At 58.9% G+C, this 11,881-nt stretch overlaps 2 protein-coding genes across 5 annotated transcripts; both read right to left on the bottom strand.

The window, feature by feature from the left end:
• Window positions 1-698: 698 nt before the first annotated feature.
• Window positions 699-4,796, bottom strand: ICMT (isoprenylcysteine carboxyl methyltransferase). Its single transcript, XM_064470603.1, has 5 exons — window positions 4,507-4,796; window positions 4,173-4,261; window positions 3,926-4,095; window positions 2,932-3,149; window positions 699-2,062 (listed from the first exon to the last, which is right to left on the bottom strand). The coding sequence occupies exons 1-5, from the start codon at window positions 4,738-4,740 to the stop codon at window positions 1,880-1,882; spliced, it is 894 nt and encodes a 297-aa protein (XP_064326673.1). The 5' UTR covers window positions 4,741-4,796; the 3' UTR covers window positions 699-1,879.
• Window positions 4,797-5,124: 328 nt separating this feature from the next.
• Window positions 5,125-11,822, bottom strand: ACOT7 (acyl-CoA thioesterase 7). Of its 4 annotated transcripts, none has more exons than XM_064470599.1 (10): window positions 11,698-11,822; window positions 10,851-10,968; window positions 10,222-10,378; window positions 9,613-9,704; window positions 9,363-9,477; window positions 8,677-8,691; window positions 7,931-8,017; window positions 6,878-6,994; window positions 6,460-6,644; window positions 5,125-5,781 (listed from the first exon to the last, which is right to left on the bottom strand). In XM_064470599.1, the coding sequence occupies exons 1-10, from the start codon at window positions 11,748-11,750 to the stop codon at window positions 5,677-5,679; spliced, it is 1,044 nt and encodes a 347-aa protein (XP_064326669.1). In that variant the 5' UTR covers window positions 11,751-11,822; the 3' UTR covers window positions 5,125-5,676. The 4 variants fall into 4 exon arrangements, with proteins under 4 accessions (XP_064326669.1, XP_064326671.1, XP_064326670.1 ...); XM_064470601.1 differs by lacking the exon at window positions 11,698-11,822 and adding an exon at window positions 11,062-11,526; XM_064470600.1 differs by lacking the exon at window positions 8,677-8,691 and having other exon boundaries at window positions 11,698-11,821.
• Between the last annotated feature and the right edge of the window lie 59 nt (window positions 11,823-11,881).

Genomic DNA, 11,881 nt, shown 5'->3' with positions numbered 1-11,881 from the left:
CTTGTCACAGAGCTTCCAGTCACAGGATTCAGGACAATGAAAGGTTAAGAGAGGCTGCTGGTCTCAAAAGCACCAAGAGGGCTCTGAAGATTTTGCTCAAGGTGAAGTTAATCCCTTTCTTTTGGTGCTAAGGCAGCTGGCCCTGCCACTGCACAGCTGGAATCAGGGTCAGAGCCAGTGCTGGCACACTCTTGCACGCCTACAAAAAAATTAATTAAAAATGTGCTTGCCCAAGGCACGTTGGCTACAGCAGCAGGTCACAGCTTCCATGAGGATGTGCATCAGAGGCACAGAAAGGCCTAAGCACGAGCCTACAAGTGACTACGCAGAGAAATCAGCGCTATCCAGCTGGTGTATTTTCATGCTTTCTCTTTTCTCCCAAGCCAAAAACACGCTTGGTAAAAGACAAATCACCAGCGAAGGCATTAAGCCAGTGCTCTGCACAGAACACTCTCTGGAATACGAAGGGAACCCCACGGAGGACAGACTTTGCATCGGTTAAGAGGAGACAGAGAATTCACCCTGCCTCTGTGGTTTGCAGCCCCACGAGTCACTGCCAGTCGCGGTCACGCTTCAACACAACACTGAAAACCCACTGGGAATTGTAAAAGTAAGGATTCCAGCTTCGATGATGCCACCAGCACCTCAAGAGATCTCCAAATAACCACCAGACAGAAGTTGGCAATTTTTTTTTTTAATAAAAAAATCCAAACCCAAAACCAAAGCCATTTCCATCAGTGCCCCCTTTCCTGAGCCGTACCACAGCACCTTCACCAAGGAACACCGCAAGCCTGAAGCATGAACTGACAAGCAACTCGTTTCCATTCCAGCTAGGAAGAACAATGTAAAACTCAAGAAAACAGTGAACCTCTTTGGTATGTAACGACAGAATAAGTTATACCACAACGCTTGAGTAGGAACCATTTCCAAAATGGTAACGTTTAAAATAGCATTAGCTAGCCAAACTTTCTTCCTGTTTGGAGAATCTCCCTAGAAGCATCTCCTAGTCGCACCGACACCCCAGGTTTTGCCCAAGAAAACAGGCACGGATCTCAAGTGCTAAAGCCCTCAGCAAGCCCGGCAGCTGCGGTTCTTTCCCAACCAAAAATCCTGGGATCTCTGTAGGACGGAGGCAGCCTGGCAGGATAGGAAGCAGCGTGATTCGGAAGCAGGAAGAGGGAACAGAGGTGGTGGCAGGGAGGCTCAGGAAGGCGGCAGCTGAAACGGTGACTCCCAAATTCGTGGCAGCAGCCAAGGGATGAGGGAGCGGGCTCACGTGAGGCGAGCATAAAAGGCTCCCTGAAAATGTTAACGCCCGGGGAGAACCGACCGATGCCGCACTGCCGGCTCTCCGGCAAGCAGAGGGCAGGCAGCCTGGGCACCTGAAGAGAGCTGGAGGACTGCTCCGGCGAGCCAGCCAAGCACCAGCTTGCAGAATCGGGCCTAAAGGGATTAAAGCCGCGCTGCCTGGCTCCACAAGGTCAAAGAGCTTTAAAATCGAATTAGGCCATAGAAACAATCCGCTGGCTGGTGCCTTTCCTGCACAGGGGTGGGAGGGCAGAGCTGTTCTCCGGAAGAATCGGTCCAGAGGCGTTTCAGCACAAATCAGCTGCTGCAGGCAGGAGGGTTCGATTCTCTTTAGGGTCGCTACAGGCTAAGTTATCTGGAAGATCCCTGAATGTGCAACGAAGGACCTATCTCGAGGAGGATGAACGAGCTTCTGATCTGCTAGAGACCCAGCAGGCCACCCAGCTCCACAGCCCTTCGCCAGCTCCTCCTGGGCGGCCGGGAAATACCAACAGGCTACTCCCAGCACCGTCCCTCGCCCCGCGGCGCCTGGAGCTGGGCGTTCGCTCAGCCAGTCCAGTTTTCACCTGCATTACAGTTCCACTTTGACTCCTTTAATAAAAGGGAGACCCGATGGCACCTTCCTTTTGTACTCCAGATACTCTTCTCCGAAGAAGTGAATAAGCGTGATCTCCTCCTCCTCAATCCGCTCCCTGAAGAAGCGCCAGGATGCCAGTGCATATCCCACCACGCAGATGGGATTGCAGAGCAACACCTGCGAACAGACACCGGCAGTTAGCGTCCCCTCACCTCCCAAAGAAACCAAGGCTGCCCCCTGCCCCCACACGATAATCACCCTTCATTAAGTTTGCCATGAGGTCTAAACGCCCTCCAAAGGAAAAACAAGAGCCCAGCACCTTTTATGGAATATCACTCTGGGGAGAAATTATCACTTATGAAAAAAGCAGCCTGCAGGCAGCTGCCGGCTCCTGCCGCCCCGCTTAAGAGCGGTGCCTTGGCTCTAGAGAGCCCATGTGCAGCTGCTGCTGCTACTGCTCCACGTGCAGTCTTTTATGGTCTCTCTCTGGAGAAATAAAACCAAATGCCAGCCACCAGCCAACCACAAGAAGAGCATGACTAAGGCAGTACTGAGATACAGCTCGGCCGCAGCTGGCTTCCAGTTTATCCTCTGGCCGGAGCCCTGGGCACTCTTAGGGGGAGTTTTCTTTGCCATGTGGCACAGAACTGGTAGTTGGCAGGAGTGAGGTTGAGTCTGGACACTTATGGAAGGCATTTTGGCTGTAGGAACACAATGGAACTCTGGACACCAGCTTTAGGCTAGCAGCGGATAGCACTCCGAGCCTCCGGGGCGTTCTGGCTCAAACCCCAGCCCTGTCACCCATGCTTATTCCACACAGAAAATTAAATCGATGGGGTCTTCCCTAAGATCACATGGGGCAGACTGCTCAGGGTCTCCTGACCCCCTGCGTGCTGGTGGGAGGGAGGCAGCATCAAAATCCGCACCCTGGCCACACCTGCTGCTGACTGCCAGCGGTTTGCGTCCCGTTAAGGGCATGGGGCAGCATTAAAAAGAAAGACCCAGGTTAAGAGACAAAAAGTATCTGAGCGCATTGTATACGGTACCTGTGTTCCAATACTCCAGTAAAACCATCCCACGTAAGACGGGTGCCGGAACCACCCATACACCCCACTTGTCACCAAAGTATGAGTATCCGATTTCTCATTCTGAACAATATGGTTGAAGTTGGAGCCAGCTGTGAGCATGGCCGCTTTCCTCAGACAATCCCCAAAGATCACCATCAACAACCCTACAGTACTCAGCCAGGTGATCTGCTTCAGCTCTGCAAGTGAATAAGGACGGGTCACAACAGGTTTGTACAGGTCAGGCTCGCGGTGCGGGGGTCACGCGGGGTTGGGTCCGTGGGTGGGCTTTTCCCCCCATCTCAAAGCACGACAACTTGTAAAACACAGCCAGCATCCCATGCGCTGCCGTCCCACCACCAAAAAAAATTAAAAATAGCATCCCCTGCCAGGGAGTCACCCCCCAGTGCGGAGCCTGTATGTCCTCGCAGTGGATCACCCTAAGGGGAACCTGGCTTTACGGTGTAGCCAACGTAAAGCACAGCCAAGCGAACGCACTCGGGCCGGATGCAGGGAGCTCTGCAGCCCACGCTGCCCTTATGAAGGAGGGAAGGAAAACATCTCCCCTCTCCCAAAAAATAAGGAAGCACTCCAGACTGGGCAAACAGCAACAGGTTTTGCTGATTTTGTTTTATTCCAGGTCAAAAAAAGACACCCAGATGTAACCGAAGTGTCATTCTTTCTACCACCAGAACTGCTTCAAAGATGCAGGCAGAAAAGGGCTGAAGACCCGCCACATGGCAAAGACAGCCTGGCGTGTCCGAGCGAGGGGGCACTCCCCCCTGCCTCAATCGAAAGGCTTTGAGCACAGAGAGATTAAGGCCAGGGCAAAGCTCTCTTCCACTGCCAGCATGGGTCAGCTAAGCAGGGGTCACCAGCGCTTTGCTACCAGACAGGTGGGCCCAGGCAAACCATGTGCAGAGCCAGGGGAGAGCAGGCAGGAGGGTGGGCGGCAGGGAGGGGCAGGGCGGCCGACCTGGAAAGAGGAGCTTCTCCAGCGTGAACTCCACCCAGGAGGAGAGGGCGGCCAGGTTGTACTCGAAGCTGTGGTTGAGAAGGAAGGAGTCCAGCGAAAGGCTGCGTGGGTTGTTGATGGCCGTCACCAGGTACTCCGAGTAGTGGAAGAGGGAGAGGGAGCACATGTACCTGCGGCGGGAGGGAGGGAAGGCTTGGCAGGGCCGGGGGCTGTCGCACCCGCCCGGCTCCCCCGGCCCTTCTCTTACCATCCGAAGTGGCGCCAGGCGGAGCGGCCGGCGCTGAGCAGCAGCCCGCAGCCGAAGGCGAAGCCCAGGAAGCAGGCCCGGACGGCGATCTGCGGGGAGAGGGAGAAGAGAGAACGCTGCTGCCACCGCCGCCCGCCGAGGCCTTCTCCCGGGCCGGTATCCCCCGACCGCAGCCCCCCGAGCCCGGCCGCCCCGAGGCCTCCTTCCACCCCGCCGCACCTCGGTGCCGCCCTCCGGGCCCGCTCCTCCTGTACCTCCCGCCGTCGCCCGGGCTCGCTCCCCCGGTCCCTCCGGCCGCCCCCCGGCCCCGCTCCCCCGGAGTCGCCCCCCACACCTTGTACAGCGGCCGCGGGTAGAGCAGCAGCAGCGCCGCGTTGACCCCCGCCACGTGCAGGGCGAGTGCCAGGCGGCCGCGCAGACCGGGGGCAGCCAGCAGGGCGGAAGGGGAGCCCAGCGCCACCGGCAGCGCCGCCACCGAGGCGCCCAGCAGGAAGGCGGCCAGGCTGGCGCGGGCCTCCCGGCCCAGCCGCCCCCGCCGCGGACCCGCACCCGCCGCCGCCGCCGCCATTATGGCGGCGCCCGCCCCGCCCCGCGTCGCCCGGGAAACGGCCCTGCCGCTCTCGCGAGAGCTCCGCCCCGCGCAGGCGCAGCGGCCCGGCCCAGCCGCAGCTCTCGCGAGAGTTGCGCGGCGCAGGCGCAGTGGCCGCCGCCAGAGAGACGGGGGAGGTCCCGGCGCCGGCCCGGGGCGGGGGTTTTTGCTTTTGATCGTTGCTTAATATCGCCAGGGGGAACCCCCGCCCCCGCCGGCCGGCCCGGGCGTTAACCCTCGGGCCGCCGTCCCCTCACCGCCCGCCGGGCCGCGGCAGGACCCGCGGGCAGCGGCGGCGGGGAGAAGCAGCCAGAATTGCTGCCAAAAAATAAAAAAAAAAATAAAAAATAAACCACGTGAAACTTGTTTTATTTCAGTCAATGACAACAGACTTTATTTATGCCACAGGATTCCTTAAATAACTTAGATGTGCACAAAGAGACTACCTAGAGATGTCAACGAAACGGTCCAAGACATTCGGTACGGTACCGGGGCGCGTTCCTCGTCGCGAGTATCGTACGTAAGCTTTGGTGTGCGGTTTTAGGACATACTGGCAAGTTTAACACAGCACCACAAAGACTCGTGGCCTCGCGCGTCCCTCGTGCCGCCACGTGCCTCTGCCCTGCTCCGGCACCGCCGGGAGCTTTGCTTACGGGGTTGAACTGTGAGAACAGGGCTCCAGAGGCGAACGGCAAGCGACCGGGAAGGCTCCCGGAGGCTTTCGGGGCGCTTAAGCCACCTAAAGCACAAGGCCTACAATGCTAAACCGATCAGCAGCGAAGCAACCGCACCGCCGCGGCAGCTCCGGCAGCAGGCTGGGGCGGGCAAAGGCGCGAGGCCCGGCACGGACCGGACACGACACTAATGGGAACCTGGACGTTGGGCGGGCGAAGGCTGCGAGAGCGCGGGGCGGCATCACTGCCGGGCAGCCTGCTGCATCTGCGCCTGCCGCTTGGCTTTCGTCTGGAGGTACCTGCCCTTCCCTTCCTCAAAGCGCCGCTTCTCGTCCTCCGTCTCAGTCTGCAGGCGACAGAAAGAAAGCGAAACCACCGGTGTTAGCTGCCTCGGGGCAGCGCAGCTCTCCCATGCCGCACCTCAGTGCCTGCGAGCGTGCGGGAGGGAAACGCGCCTCTCCTTGAAGGAGATGTGAAGGAAGACCTGCGCTCTGCCAGACCTGTGTTTTGACAGCTAATGTACTCCTGCACGGAGCAGGAGAAAGCCTGCACGGGATAAAATATTAATCAATAAACAGCCCGCAGTCAGCAGCGCTGTGTCAGTCAAGCCCTGCTGGGATCAGGAGAGCTAAAAATAAGCGGGAGGGCTGGAGTGGGGACACCATGGGGAGCGGGGCAGGGGACACGGGGGCCTCTGTTGCCACTCAGGGCCCCCACCCGCACATCTCCAGCGTGGGCAGGAGGGTAAGCTCCAGAGCCCACACGCAGCCTGTCCTCATCATGGGGAAGGAAAAAATCCCCAATCTTCACATTGGCATTTTTCAGAACTAATTAAAAAAAAAAAAAAAAAACAACCCTGAAGCCTGCTCTGGAAAAGTTCATTCATGCTCATATTTTTCTGCTGAATAATTCAAGGGAAGAGGATTTGTTGGACAATAAAGCCAGCCGGGGGTGGTCTGCCCTGGGAGGAGCAGGAGAGGGGGCTGGCCCAGCTGGCTCACAGCCCGGTGGGAAGAGCTCTTACCAGCAGCTGCGGGACAGGCAGGGGCTTCCCCTCCTTGCTCAGGGAGACATAGGTGAAGAAGGCGCTGACAGCACGGTACCGCTCCCGAGGCTCATCCACAAACGGGTCAGCATCCACAAAGACTTCGATTTCCATGGACTTATTGCTAGTGAAGGTCATGCGCCCCGAAATGGTGATGACGCAGCCTGCGAAGCGGAGAGGGGCCGGTTAAGCAGGCGGCCCAAGCTTCTGCTCAGAGGAAGGGAGCGAGGGGTCCTGTGTGTTTTATGCTTAAGCCATATCTTAAGCAGAGCTTCTCAGCATGGGGCAAGTCTAAGAGGGACTAAATTTCTCTTCTGGTGTGTCCCGAGCGCACACCCAAGGGAGCCAGGACATGGCGCTGCAGGAGAGCAAAGTGCCCGCCACCACCCCCTGGTACCTTTTTTGATCTTCTCATGGAAGTTGATGGCATCCACCGAGGCAGTGACAATGTTGGTCTTGCAGTGGCGGGCGGCCACAATCCCGGCAACCTCATCCATGAGCTTCATGGTGACACCTGCGGAGTGGAGACAGAGGGTGCCATCTCAGGGAAGTCAGTGGGATTTGGGAAAAGCCATGATTAGGTCAGTAAGGCCTTTGCACAACCAAAGCTATGCCAAAGAGTCAGACCGGAGTCTGAATCCCAACTGCAGGGAACCCCTGGTACCAGCACAGAGACTCCTGTCAAGAGAACCATCAGGGCAGCACCCACACAGACCTGGGCTTAAGCTTTAGGCCAGCTCTGGCTCCCCCAAATTTCTCTGAGCAAACCTCAGCCTTGCAAGGCAATACCAGACCTGCAAACCTCCTGCCTGGAAAGAGCTCTGACACAACTAGATGAAGAGCGGCATCCAGCACCGCCCCAGCCCTTGGCAAACTCACCTCTCCCCAGACTCATACTGCACGCGTCCGCCCTGCCCTGCCCTGCCTGACCGGCAGGAGATGGGCACTGCCCACCAAGAGGAAATTACTCCAGCAAGTTGCAGTCATTGTATGCTGGATGTTCGTAATCTAATTTAATTAAAATTTAAATTAGATTATTAATAATGAAATTATATTATAAACAGTTGTTTACATTTATGAATATAATAAACAAAACTATATTGTTGTTTAAATTATATTATAAACATAACTTAATTAAATTTATTTAAATTAATTTAATTAAAATTTTAATTAAATTAAAATTAAATTTGCAATTTAAGAGATGATGACAAAATTGTAGGATTTACAGCTTGAGTATGTCTGTTTTCCGGGCCTTTTTTAACCATAGAAAAAGGCGTCACATTTGTCCCAGCTGAAGCAATGCTGAGCCTTGCAGACGGTGGAAATGGGCCTGCGCGCCTCCAGAGGCGGAGCCCGCCTCCCAGAAGCACCGAGACACACGAGTCGCTCTCGAACCGCGCTTCTGCTCCAGGGAAAAACCAGCCCAGGGTTGCAGGGGCAGCGCGCTCACCTCCATGCACGAAGCCCAGCAGCGTGCAGTCCGACGGCCCCACCAGGTGGATCAGGCTGGACTGGCTGTAGCCAACGGTGTGCGGCTCTGGTTAGGGACAGAGAGCAAAGCGGAGGTTGGAGCTGCTCGGCCAGCACCCGTACAGCACCATACACCCCTGTCTTAAACCATTGGAAGGAAGAAAACATGGGGCTGGCTTGTGCAAAGCTGAAGTATGTTCAAACCAACATTTAAATTGGCTCTGAGAAGTCCCAAGCACAGAGGCCATTCACCACCTGATGGGCTGCCACCTGCCCTTAACGCCCACCCATCAGTTTTATTCCAGCTCAGCTCGCTTCTTCTTTCAAAGCTTCCAAGAGCCTGACGGCAAACGGGAGTGAACTGTACACCTTCCCTCCTCAGGCCGCCAGCCGCAGCCGAGCCTCCCCGAGCCTGCCGCTTAGCGGCGTCTCCAAAGGACAACACTCTCCCCTCGGCGTGAAGACCTCAGCCCCCACGTCCCCCGGCCCTGGCACATGCTGGTGACATCTGACTCGCCACTAAATCCAGGTGACAGGAATCGCACCCTCCGACTGCCAGCAGAGGAGAACTGCACGCAGAGGAAAACTGCTGTCAGGGAGGGCTGCATTTTCTGTCTAATGACAGATGCTAAAGGCACTTAGTGTGGGAAAAACCAGCCAAGCCCCCAACTGGTCGGCATCTCCTCCTCGGGGAGGACACCGTGCAGCAGCACCGCGGAGCCTTACCTTTCGTCTGCCTATCTGTGAGCAGGGAGAACAGAGAGGAAAAAATATTTGAGTAACTTTCATCCCACATCACTCCCCTGACAATCCCCACGCACCACCTCTCCGCCTCTGCCCAAGGACCACGGCCTGTCCTGGAGGCCACCGGCCACTTGTGCCTTTGGCCTGCCATCGGCCACCGTGCTTCCAGAAACCAGGGCAATGCCTTTGGTAGGAAAGATCCCCAGCGATCCCCCAGGGAGAGTGTGACCCCCAGCTCCATCCTGTAGCTCAGCCTCCCCCTTCAGACGCTGGCTGATGAAGTTCTTGCTAAAAGCTGTCTCCCAGAGAGGGGCTGCAGCTGCAGAGTGTGCAATTGCTTGTCCAACACTAGCATTTACCCTATGCTGAGCAAAATTAGCTCCCGCTGCCCAGGGGCGCAGGAGGGATCCAAGGAGTGGCGGCAGGAACCATGTTTCAGAAAAGGACATCCCACCCATCGCCTCCAGGAGGGATCACAGGTGCCCACCCAGCTCCCCCTCTGCTCACACACTGCGGCTCCAAAATCCCATCCCCATCCCCGCCGCAGTGTTTTGGAGTACACACTCGCAGCCATGGGTGCCTGAGGATGGCTGGAGTTGCCTTGGGGACCAGTTTGGCCTCCCAGCACTGCCAGGATGTTTCCATAGGCCATGCACCACCCATGTTACCTGGATTGATGACGGGCAAGATCATGTCACCATTTCTCTGCTTAGTTTCCAGCCGATCCAGCTTTTGCTCCTCGTAACGCTTTCTCCCCTCATCCTCCATCTCCTTTCTTGCGTACTGGAAGGAAAGGCCGGTAAGAACACGGTTGGCAAAGCCACTGGTGCAGCCAGGGGCACTGATGGGGCCAGGTTAGCGCTGTTGCTCCGGAGCGGGTGAGCTCCGTTTTTTGGGGAACAAAGCAAGCCATCCTACCTGGATGGGGGGAACCTCAAGGACCTTGTTCACGTTCTTCAGGGACAGCGGCACATACCACAGCGTCGCCTTGTTCGTTACCTTCTTCGCCCCTGGAGCAGAGGGGGGGCAGAGGGTGACCGTGCCGACACCAGCAGCACTCTGCCTGCCACCGGCGCTGCTGCGGTCTGGGGTTGGCCGCATACTGGTGATACCACCAGCGCTGGGCAGCCCCCTGCCCTGCTGGCTCTTGGCAGGCTTTGGCTCAAAGCAGACATGACAATGCGCTTTTGGGAAGGTGTCCCGGCAAGCGGAGCAGGTTGCCACAGCAACAGCAGGAAAAGGGCCTTTTTCAGGCCAAAGGCAGCCATGGGCAGCAAATGAGGCAGGAGGAGCTAACCTTTGCTAAAAACAATCAATAGACCTGGAACTCCCAGGCAGCCTGCGTGGCTCCCCTTCCCAGCGCCAACCCTCCCCACCACCCCCAGCACGCTCAATAAAAAGGGGAGATTTCCCCTCTGCCCAATGCTGCTGATGACGGTGGGTGGAGGACGGGGTCATCACCGCGAGTTCTCGGCTTATCACAGTTACTCCTGGAGTTCTGGGACAGGGCGGCTGGCAGCCACCCACCTGTTAAAATATTTTCAGACATGACGTTGACCTGGACCTCCACGGAGTGCCGGGAAGTGTAGGTGATCTCAGCGCTGACGTTGGCCACCTCGCCGATGCACACCGGGGAGAGGAAGTCCGTCCGTTCCACCCGCGCCAGCGCGGCCACGCAGGGCTCCTGTGGATGGTGAGACAGCGAGGGTAGCAGCCACAGCCACGCCACGCAAGACTGCGGCCGGCGGCTCCCCGGGGCTGGCCCATGCCACATGCGACTCCGGCACTTCAACCTCTGCCTTATCAGCTGGCGGCCGTGCTTCCTTCCCCACCCATAACTGACACTGGGGCTGCCTGTGACTTGCCCTTCAGGGGAGTGAAAACATTAACAGCAGCATAATAATGTTTCTGCTCAGAAAACACAAGTTCAGTAGGATGCTTCTGGCTACCGGGGCCATACTCTGGCAGCAGCCAGAGCCACCAGTGGTTTGCACGTGGGACATAGCACTTCCGGTGGGGGGGATGAACGGGGAGGCCCCCAGGGAAGCCCAGAGGTCCCGGGGGACCCCCTGCTCCCAGCAGACCACGGAGGCATGGCGGGGGGGGTTGGAGAGTTGCCGAGCCAGAGCCCAGTGGGCACCCCAGCACCTACTTACCCCGGCCTGGGAGTTGCAGTGGCGGGTGCTGATGATGGCTCCCGCCTCCTCGATCATCTTCAGGATGGTTCCCCCGTGGACATTCCCTGCGACATTGGCATCGTCCGGGCGCATGATCCTGCCGGGAGAGGGACACGGGAGCTCGCACCCCGCTGCCGTGGCCCCAGCCCGGGTCCAGTGCGGCCACCCGGACCCACCGCTCTCGCCCTACCGTACGAGCTGCCGAGCCATCTCACCACGCTGATGCCGGCAACGTCACTGATGCTGCCTGCACGCGGCTTCCTGCAAGCGGCGGTGGAAACCGCCCTAAATTACCGCTGGGAGTGGAAGGAGGCATCGCTCGCCTGCCAGGGCAGCGAGCGGCTCAGCTGGGACCGCATCTCACCGCCACCCACCGCAGCGAACCGAGACCGAGCCGGGCACCTGCCGCCGCTCGACCCAGCTTTTGCTGGAGCGGCAAATAATCGACCGGAGGAGGGAAGGCGAGGGACGGTGGCGGTGGGGCGACGGCTGCGCGCCGGCCCAGAGAGGAGCCGCGCTTTGGCAAGGCGGCCATGCCAGGGAGCCGCAGCGGGCAAAGGCGGGGAACCGGGGCACGCCCTGCCGGCTCGCACGCACCGGAGCAAGGGCGCAGCGCTGCTTCGCTCTGCCCGCCGCGGGCAGCGATGCTGGTGCAGGCAGCGTCACCGGCGCGGGCAGCGTTGCCGGTGCAGGCAGCGGTGCAGGCAGCACCGCCGGTAGCATCCCGGTTACAGCCCGGCGCCGGCGCCCGCCCGCGGCCCCCCAGCCCGCCCGCCCTCCCCCGCTCAGCCCTCCCGCGGCTCCCCGGCGGCGGGCGGGGCCGTACCTGGACACCTGGATGGCGGCGGGCCCCGGGCCCGCGGCCCCCCGCTCCGACATGGCGGCACCGGCGCCCCGCCCGCAACGGCGCTGCGGCACCGCCACGCCTCGGCACGCCGCGCCCCACCGCCGGGGACACGCCCTCCGCACCGCCCCATTGGCGGGCAGCGCCTCGCCACGCCCCCGCGCCG

This window comes from Phalacrocorax carbo, chromosome 20 (assembly GCF_963921805.1).
Source record: "Phalacrocorax carbo chromosome 20, bPhaCar2.1, whole genome shotgun sequence".
In the NCBI taxonomy this organism is placed as follows: domain Eukaryota; kingdom Metazoa; phylum Chordata; class Aves; order Suliformes; family Phalacrocoracidae; genus Phalacrocorax; species Phalacrocorax carbo.
Note: the sequence above shows the minus strand (reverse complement) of the source record. Positions and strands in the feature narration are given on the sequence as shown.

Coding starts and splice junctions, on each gene's coding strand:
- ICMT (XM_064470603.1), bottom strand. CDS start 4,740: ATGGCGGCGGCGGCGGCGGGTGCGGGTCCGCGGCGGGGGCGGCTGGGC. Junction 4,262..4,506: donor ACCCGCGGCCGCTGTACAAG/GTGTGGGGGGCG, acceptor CTCTCCCCGCAG/ATCGCCGTCCGGGCCTGCTT. Junction 4,096..4,172: donor GCCTGGCGCCACTTCGGATG/GTAAGAGAAGGG, acceptor CTCCCGCCGCAG/GTACATGTGCTCCCTCTCCC.
- ACOT7 (XM_064470599.1), bottom strand. CDS start 11,750: ATGTCGGAGCGGGGGGCCGCGGGCCCGGGGCCCGCCGCCATCCAGGTG. Junction 10,379..10,850: donor ACTGCAACTCCCAGGCCGGG/GTAAGTAGGTGC, acceptor CACCATCCACAG/GAGCCCTGCGTGGCCGCGCT. Junction 9,705..10,221: donor GTCTGAAAATATTTTAACAG/GTGGGTGGCTGC, acceptor CCTCTGCTCCAG/GGGCGAAGAAGGTAACGAAC.